General features: G+C 43.7%; 1 protein-coding gene across 3 annotated transcripts in view; it reads right to left on the reverse strand.

The window, feature by feature from the left end:
* HHAT (hedgehog acyltransferase) overlaps positions 1 to 15,472 on the reverse strand; it is a 312,900-nt gene that overhangs the window by 269,574 nt on the left and 27,854 nt on the right. For all 3 annotated transcript variants that reach the window (XM_069768561.1, XM_069768560.1, XM_069768559.1), the window contains exon 5: positions 2,242 to 2,436. In XM_069768561.1, the coding sequence (XP_069624662.1) occupies positions 2,242 to 2,436 (195 nt within the window). The remainder of the gene's footprint in view (positions 1 to 2,241; positions 2,437 to 15,472) is intronic.

Below are 15,472 nucleotides of genomic sequence, written 5' to 3' on the forward strand. Positions count from 1 at the left end.
TATACAAAGTAAATTATAAACCTTTGATTTCCTCCATAGTTAGTCTTCTCCAATCGTGGAAACATTTCACATTATCATTCTCAGGTAGATGTCATCTAATTAAGATGATAGTATTCCCTAAGTTGTTATATGCCTTTCAGACGTTACCAATGCTCCTGACTAGGGCAGACCTTGGGATATTAAACTCAAATTTTCGTAAATTCATATGGGGGGTGGGAGGCAGAACGCGTATAGGTCTCTTTAAATTACAGGCGACAAGGGCAGAAGGTGGTATAAATTTTCCTGATCTGGGTAGATACAATTTAGCAGCTAATCTTAGATATGCCTTTGACTGGATAAGGGGGGTCTCTCATTACGCCAACGTTGACCTAGAACAGCAATTTTACCCACACATCTCATTGTCGGCATTGCTACATTTCAGAGGGGAGAGTCTCCCAGTGGAGATACAGGACCATCCAACTATATGGCAAACAGTACTGACCTGGAGACGTTGTAGAAAAATCTGTAAACTAAGGGCAGATTTGTCCCCATATCAGCCATTTTTGGATAATCCAGGGTTCTTAAGGGGATCCGCACCATCTTTCTATAGGTGTCTTGCTTCTCAGGGCTGTAGGCAAGCAATCGATCTATTGGATCTTAACTTTTCGGTATTAACCTTTGAGACGGCATCGCAACGTCTCCCACTATTTAGAAACAACCCTTTCCTTTTCCTTCAGGCGCGTAGCTTAGCACAGAAGTGTCAGCCGAGTGGAGGGGTGGGGGAGGGGAGGACAAACCTGGATGGATTTATTAGATACGCAAGAACACAACCGGCATCCATAAGTAATATCTACTCGGTAATACGCAAAAAATGGACATGGGCGGGGAAAACATCGGGAGTGGCCAGATGGTTAAGGGACTTCCCAGGTCTCAAGGTGGAGGATCTTCTTGACGCTACATTAGCGCAAAGAAAAGTACTATCATATAGTAGCTACACTGATATGGCTCTACTAATATTACATAGAGCCTACATCACACCCCATCTGCAATCAAGGATGTCTTCAGTCTCGGTCTTCTTGTGTTCTAAATGTAAATCCCGCAACACGGATATCTATCACCATCTGTGGAGCTGCCCAAAAATACAGGAGTTGTGGGGTGGTGTCCATAATGAGCTACAAAAGTTATGTGGAGTCAGTTTTGCGCTTACCCCTCAATGGGCGATTTTTAACATTCTTGATGAGGCACAAAACAAATTATCTAAATATATCAAAGCTACACTAGTGATATGGGCCTCGGCGACCAGGAAGAGTATACTCCATCAATGGTTAAACCCGGCGGCTCCATCGCTCTCTCTTGTTCGTACAAAAATCCAATTCATATTTAAAATGGAATGGATGGATGCTTTGTCTAACAAAGAGAAAATGGCAGGCAGATTTTTGTCTACATGGTCTACTCTCATCCCGTCTCTACCTTCGGAGATTAGGGAAAAGCTGAAAGCGCAGTTTGAAAACACACAATGGTACTTGTTACAGAGGATAGGCGGCAACTCACCAGTTCAGTGACTTGCCTTGATGGTTATGCGCATGCAGAGATTGGGGTTCTTGGGAGGGGGAGGGTTGAGTTTATGTCTGCTAAATCATATTGTCATTACCAACTGTACGATGATTACATTGAAAAATTTAATAAACAGATTTAAAAAAAATATATATATATTTATTCACATCTGTGTTCCTCTGCTCTCACTCTATGTGACTGCAGACTTGTGAATCCTCACAGTGCGCACAATGTGTGCTGTTAGGATTCTGCAGCACCAGGAGCGCACAGTCATGTGACCGCAAGTATGTGATATACATACTTCTGGCCACATTACGACTAGACGTGTCTGACCTCCTCAAATTCAACAGCATTAAGTGAGGCCATGAACGTCTAGTCGGCATGTGATCATATGCATACTCGCGGTCATGAGCCCATTCCCAGCACTGGAAAATCCTGACAGCTCGCAAACTGCGAGCTGTGAGGATTCAAAATTCCGCAGACTTGAACACACTGCCTGGATAACCCCTTTAATATCTGAAAACTAGAGCTCTGACCGCTAAAAGGGGATTTTCTGAAATGGTCAAGTCATACATACAGTATATACTATTTTTTGGGTTAATGATATGGCTTCCAGATAACACAAAGAGTATGAGTATGTGTATATAGAATTCTCACCCGGATGCAGTAATCTAGTAATACCCAGCACCATTCCGTATAATCTCTTACCTGGATATCCTGCACAGACTCATTGTGCACTAACAGAAGCATTAACATAGACATGAGCCATGTAATCGTGGGGATCCTCATCTGCGCCGTCAAGTAGAATATGGCGGTATTCAGAAAAATGGCAGCCAGGCCTTTAATTCCCAGTACCAGCCAGCATGCCAACATGCCATATACCATCAGGAGCCAGGGATGATACTGGAATAAAAATATGGTATTAATTGAAATGTCTCTGAATAGTAAAGACGCAGAGTTTATTACATATAATACACATATAATAAACACACACACATAAAATAACACAAGTAAATGTGACTGGCCATCCAACAATCTTTGAATAAGTCAATACTAAAGGGGAATATAATAAACTTTGTAATATATCTTATTAGAGAATTCTACTTCTTCTCCACTTATGAACCACTTCCTGCTCTCCCTCCTGAACTCACCACTCACGCTGGAAAAAAACCGCTCCAATCTGTTTTGGTCAAAGTAAGACTGACTGCCACTGCCAGCACCATAAGGTATCAGATTACACTTGCTATTATACTCTAGCATGAGTGAAGAGCACCCAGCACAGTGAGAGAGGAGTCAGACACAGGCAGATCGAGCTACAAAGTCTAGCAAATTAATTTCACTTCAGTGCTGGAATCATATCTACACTGCTCAGTACTGCTGTATAATATCCTCTAGGATGCTGCTTTCTAGTAAGTGTTTATCTAAACTCAGAGCTGAATTTACAGCCACACTGCTCAGTACTGCTGTATAATATCCTCCATGCCATGCTGTTGCTTTCTAGTAAGTGTTTATCTCAACCCAGAGCTGGATTCACAGCCACATTGCTCAGTGCTGCTGTATAATATTTTTTATGCTGCTGCTGCTTCTGAGCAAGTGCTATATATACACAGGAGAGCAGGAATTTCTCATGTCTGTGTGTGCTGTGTATGAGGGACATCATAGCAGCTAGTCTCCACCCAACAGCTCTGAAAACTAGAGAGAAGAAACAGGTGACAAATGAAGGATACAAGATATGGTACTATTCCTCTTGTATACACAGACACATGACATCTTGTTCTGAAAAGTCACTTGAAACAATAGGTACCTTTTAACTTAAATAATACAGTGCAGTATGTAGGAAAGCCAGGTAGGACTGGGTTAAATCCTAGCACTGCAGGTCTTGATTATCAGGAAATAGGTTCACTTGGTGTCAGTCTGCTGAATGCTGAGGATAGTCAAGTGTGATGAAGCTGGTGAGTGTCCAGTCAAAATGTGAGCTATAGCTTGGAGAGAGACAAGCCAGAAATTCTCTCTGAACAGAGACTGCAAGGGTCAGCTAGGAAAGCTGAGCAGTCTGTGTGTTGGAGTTGCAGGGTAATGTGTGGAAGCTGCAGCCTGTTCAGTGTGAACTGTGCATGGAGTTGATCAGTTTTGGTTGATCCTTGAAGCTGCTGGAGATCACGCTGAAGGTGATACCGAGACTTGTAGGACAGTGTCACGCTGCTGCAATGCAGGTAGGAGCAAACTCCACTAGATGGCTATAGAGTGGAAGGAGGGCTGCACCTAGACAAAGCAGACCTGTCGTGCAGCAGCAAAGCTACCACCAGGTGGCAGCAGGAAAGTCAAACAAGCCGAGTCGGTATTAGTCAGTAGCGCAGTACCAAAGGAATAAGCAAACTAAAGGTACCGTCACACTAGACGATATCGCTAGCGATCCGTGACGTTGCAGCGTCCTCGCTAGCGATATCGTCCAGTGTGACAGGCAGCAGCGATCAGGCCCCTGCTGTGCTGTCGCTGGTCGGGGAAGAAAGTCCAGAACTTTATTTGGTCGCTGGACTCCCCGTAGACATCGCTGAATCGGCGTGTGTGACACCGATTCAGCGATGTCTTCACTGGTAACCAGGGTAAACATCGGGTAACTAAGTGCAGGGCCGCACTTAGTAACCCGATGTTTACCCTGGTTACCATCCTAAAAGTAAAAAAAAAAAAACAGTACATACTTACCTACAGCTGTCTGTCCTCCAGCGCTGTGCTCTGCACTCCTCCTGTACTGGCTGTGAGCGTCGGTCAGCCGGAAAGCAGAGTGGTGACGTCACCGCTCTGCTTTCCGGCCGCTGTGCTCACACAGACAGTACAGGAGGAGTGCAGAGCACAGCGCTGGAGGACAGACGGCTGTAGGTAAGTATGTAGTGGTTGTTTTTTTTTACTTTTAGGATGGTAACCAGGGTAAACATCGGGTTACTAAGCGCGGCCCTGCGCTTAGTTACCCGATGTTTACCCTGGTTACCGGCATCGTTGGTCGCTGGAGAGCGGTCTGTGTGACAGCTCTCCAGCGACCAAACAGCGACGCTGCAGCGATCCGGATCGTTGTCGGTATCGCTGCAGCGTCGCTAAGTGTGACGGTACCTTTAGAGTCAGAGACAAGTCAAAAGGTCAGTAACAGTCAGGAGCGGATAAGCCAAAGACAAAAGACAGATGCAGGTCAGGAAACAAGCCAAGTCAAAACCAGGGCGTCAACACATTAAAGGGGAACACTGAGTCAAGACGGGAGTTAGGGAAAACAGAGACACAGGTCCAGGCAGCTAACGCAGCAGGACAAATCAGGATATACCAGAGTCAGCTACACACCCCGTAGGCAGAACTATAACTGACAACGCCTGCAGGATGCAGCAGAGATAAATAGCAAAACCTGAAACCAGACTGAGGCTGAGAAAAGTTAAGCCCTGACATGCTTAGACCGGGAAACGGGAAGACAGGACTCAAAACCTGGTCTGGATCATGACAGACCGTACTTCTTCTGTGTATAAAGTTTTCTCAAGGATAAAGGACTGCAAGCTGTTCGGGTGAGCCCACACTGGCATATATATGCCTGCTGAATGAACTGGTTATTTGCTGTGATACCTTTGTGTTTAGAAGAGGCTGTTTTGGTTTTATGAAAGCAATAAAACTGCACAGGTTTGGACCAAACCGCTTTGCATGTGTGAACGCTACCTAATGCCTACCTGAGAGCGCAAATCCCTAAAAGCATAATTCAAATAAGGGTATAATCCAAACTAGACACTAGACTGACAAATGATAGACAGATAGTAGATGTGCAGTGACGTTCCACCCTCTCATGCTGCCTGTGTCAGTCTTCACTGCTATTTTTGCATTATTCTCATCAACAAGGAAGCTCAGGTTAAGTCCCACTGAAACAGGCATAAGTGTACGGGACTGTGGAAGGCCAGATACAGAGGATTCAATGGTATATAGGTCACATTAATTTAAAATGGAAAATGTTTCTGTTGATTATGTGTAAAAAACATCGTCCATTGTACATTTTTCTAATTTGCACAGCAAAATCTGTCCCAAGATCAATAAATGGGATAATTCGAGGATTTCTCAGATCCCAGGTTTATCTCTCATCCATACACCGCACTACACAGATCCTCTCTACGGGGATTTCCATCAGTACAAAGAAAGGGATGAAAAATACCGGCAGTGATCATGCCCATAGTGATCGACAGCTCGATAATCGTGCCTCCCGGCCATAGGCGCCGTTCAAAGCAAATCCTTCTACGTGGTGGGAAAAGAAGGAAAAGTAACGATTGCGTCCTCGTTTATGTCTCACCGAACCCTCCGCACGGTGGAGAACATTTATACTGGGCTCCGTGCCGCTAGTTCATCAGAAAACATTAGGTCTCATTTACGGAAAACTTCCTTGAAAGAGTAGATAAAGGTCTGCATTGATAACCTGTTAGGTATTGGGGGGTTAAGCAATAAGTTCCCCGTCATCTGAGAATGTTCAGTTACACTCAACACATTTTATTGTGGTCGGGCAACGCAGATTGGATATTCGAAAAAAACTTTTTGACAGTGAGGGTGATAAATGAGGGGGAACAAGTGGCCACGAGAGGTGGTGAGTTCTCCTTCAATGGAAGTCTTCAAACAGAGGCTGGACAGACATTTGTCTGAGATGATTTAGTGACTCTTGCATTAAGCAGAGGGTTGGAAACGATGACTCTGGAGGTCCCTTCCAACTCTAACATTTTATGATTCTATGATTCTACAAGACATACCCCAAAACCTATGCAAAAGATAGCATTCTGAGAGTTTTATTAGGTCTATGCCAAATTTGAAAAAAAATTCAGGTGTAACTTAGACCTTTTTATTTTTTTTTTTTAAGAACAAATCCCTTGTATCCCATTCCCTATCCCTCTATGTCTTGATCTGCACCTTTCTGAGATGGAGGGGCACCAAAAAAGACATCGAGAATCAATGGCTTCACATGGTTTTAGGTGCTTATAGCTAGTGATGAGCGAATATAATCGTTACTCGAGATTTCTCGAGCACGCTCGGGGGTCCTCCGAGTATTTTTTAGTGCTCGGAGTTTTAGTTTTTCTTGCCGCAGCTGAATGATTTAGATCTGATAGCCTGCTTGATCACATGTGGGGGTTCCCTAGCAACCAGGCAACCCCCACATGTACTTATGCTGGCTAACAGGTGTAAATCATTCAGCTTCGACGATGAAAACTAAATCTCCGAGCACTAAAAAATACTCGGAGGACCCTCAAACGTGCTCGGGAAATCTCGAGAAACGAGTATATTCGCTCATCACTATTTATAGCGAAGCCCATGAGATTTGAAGGCTCTTTAGGGATGGCTGCCCTTTTGCCAGGAGGCTACAGGATGGCCATGCAGAGCACCTTTAGTAGTTGCCCCGTCCCGGCTCCTGAGCTGGCTGACATGCCACTCACAGACAGGCATATCGGTGTCCAGATGGCTGGGGGTAGGACAGAACGGTATGTCAGGCTGCAGGCGGCCCATTCTGCAGGTGTGCACCCCCACAACAGAGCACAGGTAGGTGACAGCAGCTTGAGGTTGAATATATTCTGCTCTATGGCTGAGATTTTTTTCCAGTAACCTACTTGGCCGCTTCGTCTGCGCCCAACAACATTGACAATTGGGACTTCAAAAGCACCTCCAGCTCCATAGACCAGCCATGGCTGAGGCCCAAAGCAATAAACTGCAGGCTCTGCATCCTATATTACTGGTGAGACAGTAGAGTCCGTTCACCCGTTAATGGTTCATCACCAGCGTGGCCAGCAGTTACATTATTAGTTTACCCTCCCACATCGGGATCCCATAGAGGTTTGTGAGTGATAATAATATTTATTTTTTAGATAGCGCTAACATATTCCATAGCGCTTTACAGTTTGCACACATTATTGTAACAACTTTACCTTTTGTTCTACGAAAAATATAAAATATCCATTTACGCACTTTTACTGGCTTCAGCATCAGGCCCCAAGTCATGCCACCTCCAGCAGATGGGTCTGGCTATGCTTTTTGTACTTTGGAAAGAACTCCTGTGATTAAATCTACCTGTGCCATTAATCCAGCTTGGGTGGCAACATGCCGCCTGAGTATTCAAGTATTTGAAGTTCTGACACTTCTTCGTTCTCGGTTATGTAATTCTTCTATTCTGACGTTCAAGCACTGCTACGGTACATCAGCCTCCAATGTCCACTGTACATCACTCATCTAGTAACTACTCTGTCCTGCACCAGCAACCACCTGCATTAGGCCTTAGGTAGCGTTCACACAGGCCACAGGCCATGCAGCTTTGGTCACAGCACATGCAATTTTTTGTGCTTTCCACAAGTTGCCAAGCACCATAACAAACTCAAACATACATTTGTAGTCTTGTCCAGGCGCTAACTAAACAGAACGGACCCCATCTACTCACTCACGTCTGAGCTAGCCCCAGCTCGGTAAAAAAAAGTCTGTTATCCATAGCAACCACTGACACTTGCGGTTCTCTGCACACGGCCTGTGCAGTCTGTTCTCAGAGAGGGATTCTGTCCTGTGTTTCTCTTCAGCTCCAAAACACATCCAGTCTGGTCAGCTTTCCTGAGCTGAATGCCTAAGGTGAAAAGCTAGCTTAGCTATATGCAGGGCTAACCGGGTAATCTAATCAGAACCCGTAGAGCTAGTATTTAACCCTAGCCCACCTGGCTTTGTTACAGTTATGTATTTTGTGGAAAGTATTAATACTTAGCAACACTTTTCCATACTTGGAAAACACAGACTTCAGCTGTGCAACGTAAGGAATTGTACAAGGGGAGATCTGCTGTTTGTCACACGTTGTTGTGATAGGAGTCCCTTCAGCCAGCTCGGCAGTAGATATAATTTGCTTTATGAACAGAACTACATAAAAACTAATCTTTGCAATATTGTAATTCACAAGATGGGTGCCCGGTTGTCCCTCTCCTCGGGAGGGAAACGAAAGAGGGGAGAATCATCAGTGGAGGAAAACTTCCTCAGGGGTCACGGGAAGTTCCAGTATCCCCTGAGGAAGTTTTCCTCCACTGATGATTCTCCCAGCACCAGTCTTGGTCTAATGGTGGATGAAAGTAAAGGACTAAATAACACGTGACCCATCATCCGCCACGTAGTAATGCTATTCTTTTACCCACTAGCGCAAAAACGCTATGGCCCCATAGATGATTAGTTCAGAAATTATGTACGCAGAGATGACTCCGGGGCGTGCGAACATGTTTTCTTTTTCCCTCCTAATAACGTCCCCTGTAATAATTACTCTGTCTTCCACTTGTTCGGCTTTTGAAATTGGTTTTCTTGTTTTCAATTAACCTTTACTTTCCGTTCTCGTTTTTTTTACCATTTATGTAATTTCAGCTGCTGGGCACAACACGCGGCTTCATAAATGATACAGAAATCACCTCCTAAATTCTTAACGAGAACTGTACATGTCGAGATGTGTGGGTCAGCGCGCCGGTAAATCAGGAAAATGGAAACGAGGGCTTGATTTGCGCTGACTATCCTTTGTACGTATGCTAATAACAATCGTTAGGACGCTGATGGTATTGTGCTTCTCATCGGGGACGCGACGGGAACTTTACGTTATTGCCATCAAAATCATATATCAAAACTTTTTTGTCTTAAGGTTTTTTTTTTACATTAAAGTCACTCTCGGGAGTTATCTATCATTTTAAACGCCATAAGGAGCAATCAGAAGATAGCCTTGGTGGGATCTACGGCAGCGCTGTCAACATTAGGCTTGGAGATCCAAAGATCTCAGATCTAACAGATGAAGGGCAGCGAAGCTTGGAAGAACATGAGAGACGCTTTCATTGTGGTGATCAGAGGGGACCCAGCTCTTAGACTTCTATAACAATGGCAGGTGATGGTCTGTCGAGTGTAAACCCTACTTATGAATTTATCAGGGGGTTGTGACACGTACTTTGTGCTGTGTCAGCAATATTTTCACTGTGGCAAAGCGCTTAACGGGGTTCTCGAGTGAAAATAAGTTATCACGGGATAGAAAATAACTTATTGATTGGTGGAGATGGAGGTCCGACTGCTGTGATCTGCACCAATCGGAAGAACGGGAACCTTTTATCAGCCGTTCCATTCTAACAGGGACAAAAGTGTCCCATTCTGCCAATCGGTGCAGGTCCCATCGGTCAGAACCTCAACAATCAATAAGTTATCACGTATCCAATAGACGCTGTGGTAGATTAATGGCTGCAAGACGAGAAAATGGAATCACGAGATCCAGTGCGTCAGACTTGGGAAAATGACAACAGGCATGACAGAGTAGTAGTCCACTAGGAAGCCGAGTGATGAAGAAGCGGTGGAGCAGAGCTGATGGCAGTGATGAATCGGCAATGTAGCAGAGCTGAGTTTGCCACAGAGACCAATGCAGAGCAATGTTTGTTACAGAGTTCAAGATGAAAATGACAGTGGTTTTGCAGTGTGCCCAGTGATGTAGCAGAGCTAGGTTTGTCACAAAGTTCTCAGTAGAACTGGCCACTAGTGTAGCAAAGGAACCAGTAGTGTAACAGGGCTGGAGTGATTTCTAGGGATCCAACAGCGAAGCAGTCCAAAGAAATGGAAAAGATGTCAAATACCTGAATACTCAGGCATTGTCACACCACCCGACCAAGCCTAAAAGGCCAAGGAAAGTGATATCACATGATAACCCAATGCACAGAAGCGCAGAGGGAGCCAGTCAAGGTTGAGGGAGGATGCAGCATACACCGATGGAGCCAGGACTGGTGAATAACACATTGATAGGTTGCAATCCACATCACAACCACTGGGTGACCATAGGTAAGCACGCAGAGCATAAACATCTCTCCACAGAGTATCCAGATAATTAATGCCAAGGCAATATAAGACTACAGTCTACTCTGTGCTTAAGAAAGGAACTGAAGAGAACAAAGTTAAAAAAAAAACTTTGGAATGAAGCACAAGTTCGCGAATTCACCGTCAAGGGTTATCTCACCAAAACTTACTGGCAATCTAAGTCTTCAATGAGGTGGCCACGCGTGGGAGAGTAAAGTATGCTAGACAGTGAGCCCTTTGGGGAAACCGGTCAAGACATGTCATGTGAACGGCTTCAGGACCCTTGTACCATAAGGCTATGTGCACACGTTCAGGATTTCTCGCAGAAAATTCCTGAGAATTCCGGACATTTTCTGCAAGAAATCCGCAAGAAAACATGCGTTTTTGCCGCGGTTTTGACGCGTTTTTGCCGCGTTTTTTTCCGGACACTTCCCAATGCATTTTGGAGTGGGAAATCTGCAAAAAAAAAAACGGAAACTTTATGAACATGCTGCGGTTTTTACAGCGATGTGTTTTTTTCGCGGAAAAAAACGCATCATGTGCACAAAACATGCAGAATTCATTCTAAATGATGGGATGCTTATTGTATGCGTTTTTTTTGCGGTTTTATAGCGTTTTTATCGGGAATAAACGCGAAAAAAACGCAACGTGTGCACACAGCCTAAGGCTTGTTTTTCAAAGGGCAAAGCAGACCATAAAAAAAGTTATGTCAGCACTATAGTGGGATATGTCTGATCATTTCTAGCGTCCTTACAGTAGAACAGCGTGGTTTACAATGTCCTGTGATTATGAATCCAAAAATTGGTGAGTACGAGAAATGCCACAATGACAATGATGACTGACGTTGTGGGAGTAAGTACATGATGCAAACGGGGCAACATCTGATTTAGAAGTGTAAAGGGGGTTAACTCACCCTCACCGCCTTACTTCAGGAGTGCATTGCTCCACTGCCTCCCGGGTTTCTGCTTGCATTGGGGATTGGGTGCCCTCCTGAAGATCTGCAGGTCAGGCCAGTAGCATGGTCAGCACAACTAGTCCGATAATGCTAGCAAACCTCTGCAGTAATGGAGAAGCACAGGGAAACTGAAGCTGGATGGATACAGTGACCTCGGCAGCTCTAGCAAATAGTTTACAAATGTGACCTCCTTCTCTAGGAGACCGACCACCATTGATAGACGGTAGAGGTGGCCGGTGGTAACTTAGACAACGAGCAGTAAACTACAAAATGAAAAGTCCAGCCGTTCTTAAAAATCAAGAGTATTTTTAATAAAAAAGGTAAAATTTGTAAAGTTGTTTATTTTTACAAGCTCATTTTAAATAGTTACAATTGGAAAGGATCGTTCACTTGCTCAATAAACAGAATTAAATACCCTGCAAAAATCCCCGAGCTCCCCTGATACTGTTGCTCTTCTCCGTTTTGCACTGCGTCACTCCATTGTTGAGATATTCACATTTGTTTCTTCTGGAATACAATATGTGAAATTTCTGTTTGTCAGTCCAACTAGATGCTTCTTCTCCCTTCCAGGCGCTGTCAATCACAGCTCAGCAGCTGATGTACACGTCTGTCTTAGACGCCGCCAAGCTGTGATGGGAGGGAGGGGTGAAAGCGCACGCCACCATAGAAAAAACACCCAATTGGTCTGCAAGCAGAAATTTCACATATTGCACTTCAGAAGAAACAACCCTGAATATCTCTATAATGGTGCGATGCAGCACAAAACAGAAAAAAGCGGCTTCAACCGGAGAGCACAGGGATTTTTACAAGGTACTTAACTCCATTTTTTGAGCAAGTGGGAGCAATTGGGACAACCCCTTAAATCCCTTTATCATTTTTATCATGCAACCTGCATGATTATACACACAGGTTATTTTTCACCTGCCTTACCTGACACTTATATATATATATATATATATATATATATATGGTGCGCGATGTAGGGTATACGTTTTCATCAAGCGACGACTGCGATTTACAGATCAGTGTCTTAGCCACTTCCAAGAAATCACTGACAATCATATTACCAGCCAGGGCTACGAGTAAAGGCGAGAAAGTGGGAATTGTATAAGTGCTCTTCTAAAGTAAAACGCTACAGGCTGTAAAAATGCTTTTACCGTGCAGTGTTTTATTGATGAACCTCCATTTATACACTTATCCTTAATCTGGTTAATACACTATTGGGAAATGCTTAGAGTAGAAGAGTTGACGACCCTGGGATGTTAGTAGCTATGAAGTGCAGAAAATTCCCTAATAGCAGTATTATGTACAGTGGCGATAATAAGTATTTGATACGCTGCCGATTTTGCAAGTTTTCCCACCTACAAAGAATGGAGGGGTCTGTAATTTTTATCGTAGGTACACTTCACCTGTGAGAGACAGAATCTTTAAAAAAAAATCCAGAAAATCACAATAATTAAATTTCATTTTATCGCATGAAATAAGTATTTGATCACCGACCAACCAGCAAGAATTCTGGCCTTCACAGACCTGTTAGTTTTTCTTTAAGAAGTCCTCCTACTCTGCACTCGTTACTTGTATTAATTGCACCTGTTTGATCTCGTTATCTGTATAAAAGACACCTGTCCACACACTCAATCAATCACACTCCAACCTCTCCACCATGGCCAAGACAAAGGAGCTGTCTAAGGACACCAGAGACAAAATTCTAGACCTGCACAAGGCTGGGATGGGATAAAGGACAATAAGCAATCTTGGTGAGAAGGCAACAACTGTTGGCACAGTTATTAGAAAATGGAAGAAACACAAGATCTATATACAGTAGATAACACAGGATCCTCCATTCACAAAAGGTGATGTCACAGCTCATCTCCTCCTCCTCCTGTACAATGACTGATAACACCTTTATATACAGTAGATAACACAGGATCCACCATTCACAATAGGTGATGTCACAGCTCATCTCCTCCTCCTCCTGTACAATGACTGATAACACCTTTATATACAGTAGATAACACAGGATCCACCATTCACAATAGGTGATGTCACAGCTCACCTCCTCCTGTACAATGACTGATAACACCTCTCTATACAGTAGATAACACAGGATCCTCCATTCACAAAAGGTGATGTCACAGCTCATCTCCTCCTCCTGTACAATGACTGATAACACCTCTATATACAGCAGATAACACAGGATCCACCATTCACAATAGGTGATGTCACAGCTCACCTCCTCCTGTACAATGACTGATAACACCTCTATATACAGTAGATAACACAGGATCCTCCATTCACAAAAGGTGATGTCACAGCTCATCTCCTCCTCCTGTACAATGACTGATAACACCTCTATATACAGTAGATAACACAGGATCCACCATTCACAATAGGTGATATCACAGCTCACCTCCTCCTGTACAATGACTGATAACACCTCTATATACAGTAGATAACACAGGATCCTCCATTCACAAAAGGTGATGTCACAGCTCATCTCCTCCTCCTGTACAATGACTGATAACACCTCTATATACAGTAGATAACACAGGATCCACCATTCACAATAGGTGATATCACAGCTCACCTCCTCCTGTACAATGACTGATAACACCTCTATATACAGTAGATAACACAGGATCCACCATTCACAATAGGTGATGTCACAGCTCACCTCCTCCTGTACAATGACTGATAACACCTCTATATACAGTAGATAACACAGGATCCACCATTCACAATAGGTGATATCACAGCTCACCTCCTCCTGTACAATGACTGATAACACCTCTATATACAGTAGATAACACAGGATCCACCATTCACAATAGGTGATGTCACAGCTCACCTCCTCCTGTACAATGACTGATAACACCTCTATATACAGTAGATAACACAGGATCCACCATTCACAATAGGTGATGTCACAGCTCACCTCCTCCTGTACAATGACTGATAACACCTCTATATACAGTAGATAACACAGGATGCACCATTCACAATAGGTGATGTCACAGCTCATCTCCTCCTCCTGTACAATGACTGATAACACCTCTATATACAGTAGATAACACAGGATCCACCATTCACAATAGGTGATGTCACAGCTCACCTCCTCCTGTACAATGACTGATAACACCTCTATATACAGTAGATAACACAGGATCCACCATTCACAATAGGTGATGTCACAGCTCACCTCCTCCTGTACAATGACTGATAACACCTCTATATACAGTAGATAACACAGGATCCACCATTCACAATAGGTGATGTCACAGCTCACCTCCTCCTCCTGTACAATGACTGATAACACCTCTATATACAGTAGATAACACAGGATCCACCATTCACAATAGGTGATGTCACAGCTCATCTCCTCCTGTACAATGACTGATAACACCTCTATATACAGTAGATAACACAGGATCCACCTTTCACAATAGGTGATGTCACAGCTCACCTCCTCCTGTACAATGACTGATAACACCTCTATATACAGTAGATAACACAGGATCCACCATTCACAATAGGTGATGTCACAGCTCACCTCCTCCTGTACAATGACTGATAACACCTCTATATACAGTAGATAACACAGGATCCACCATTCACAAAAGGTGATGTCACAGCTCATCTCCTCCTGTACAATGACTGATAACACCTCTATATACAGTAGATAACACAGGATCCACCTTTCACAATAGGTGATGTCACAGCTCACCTCCTCCTGTACAATGACTGATAACACCTCTATATACAGTAGATAACACAGGATCCACCATTCACAATAGGTGATGTCACAGCTCACCTCCTCCTGTACAATGACTGATAACACCTCTATATACAGTAGATAACACAGGATCCACCATTCACAATAGGTGATATCACAGCTGACCTCCTCCTGTACAATGACTGATAACACCTCTATATACAGTAGATAACACAGGATCCACCATACACAATAGGTGATGTCACAGCTCACCTCCTCCTCCTGTACAATGACTGATAACACCTCTAGATACAGTAGATAACACAGGATCCTCCATTCACAATAGGTGATGTTACAGCTCATCTCCTCCTCCTGTACAATGACTGATAACACCTCTATACACAGTAGATAACACAGGATCCACCATTCACAATAGGTGATGT

Source organism: Ranitomeya imitator, chromosome 5 (assembly GCF_032444005.1).
Source record: "Ranitomeya imitator isolate aRanImi1 chromosome 5, aRanImi1.pri, whole genome shotgun sequence".
Classification (NCBI taxonomy): domain Eukaryota; kingdom Metazoa; phylum Chordata; class Amphibia; order Anura; family Dendrobatidae; genus Ranitomeya; species Ranitomeya imitator.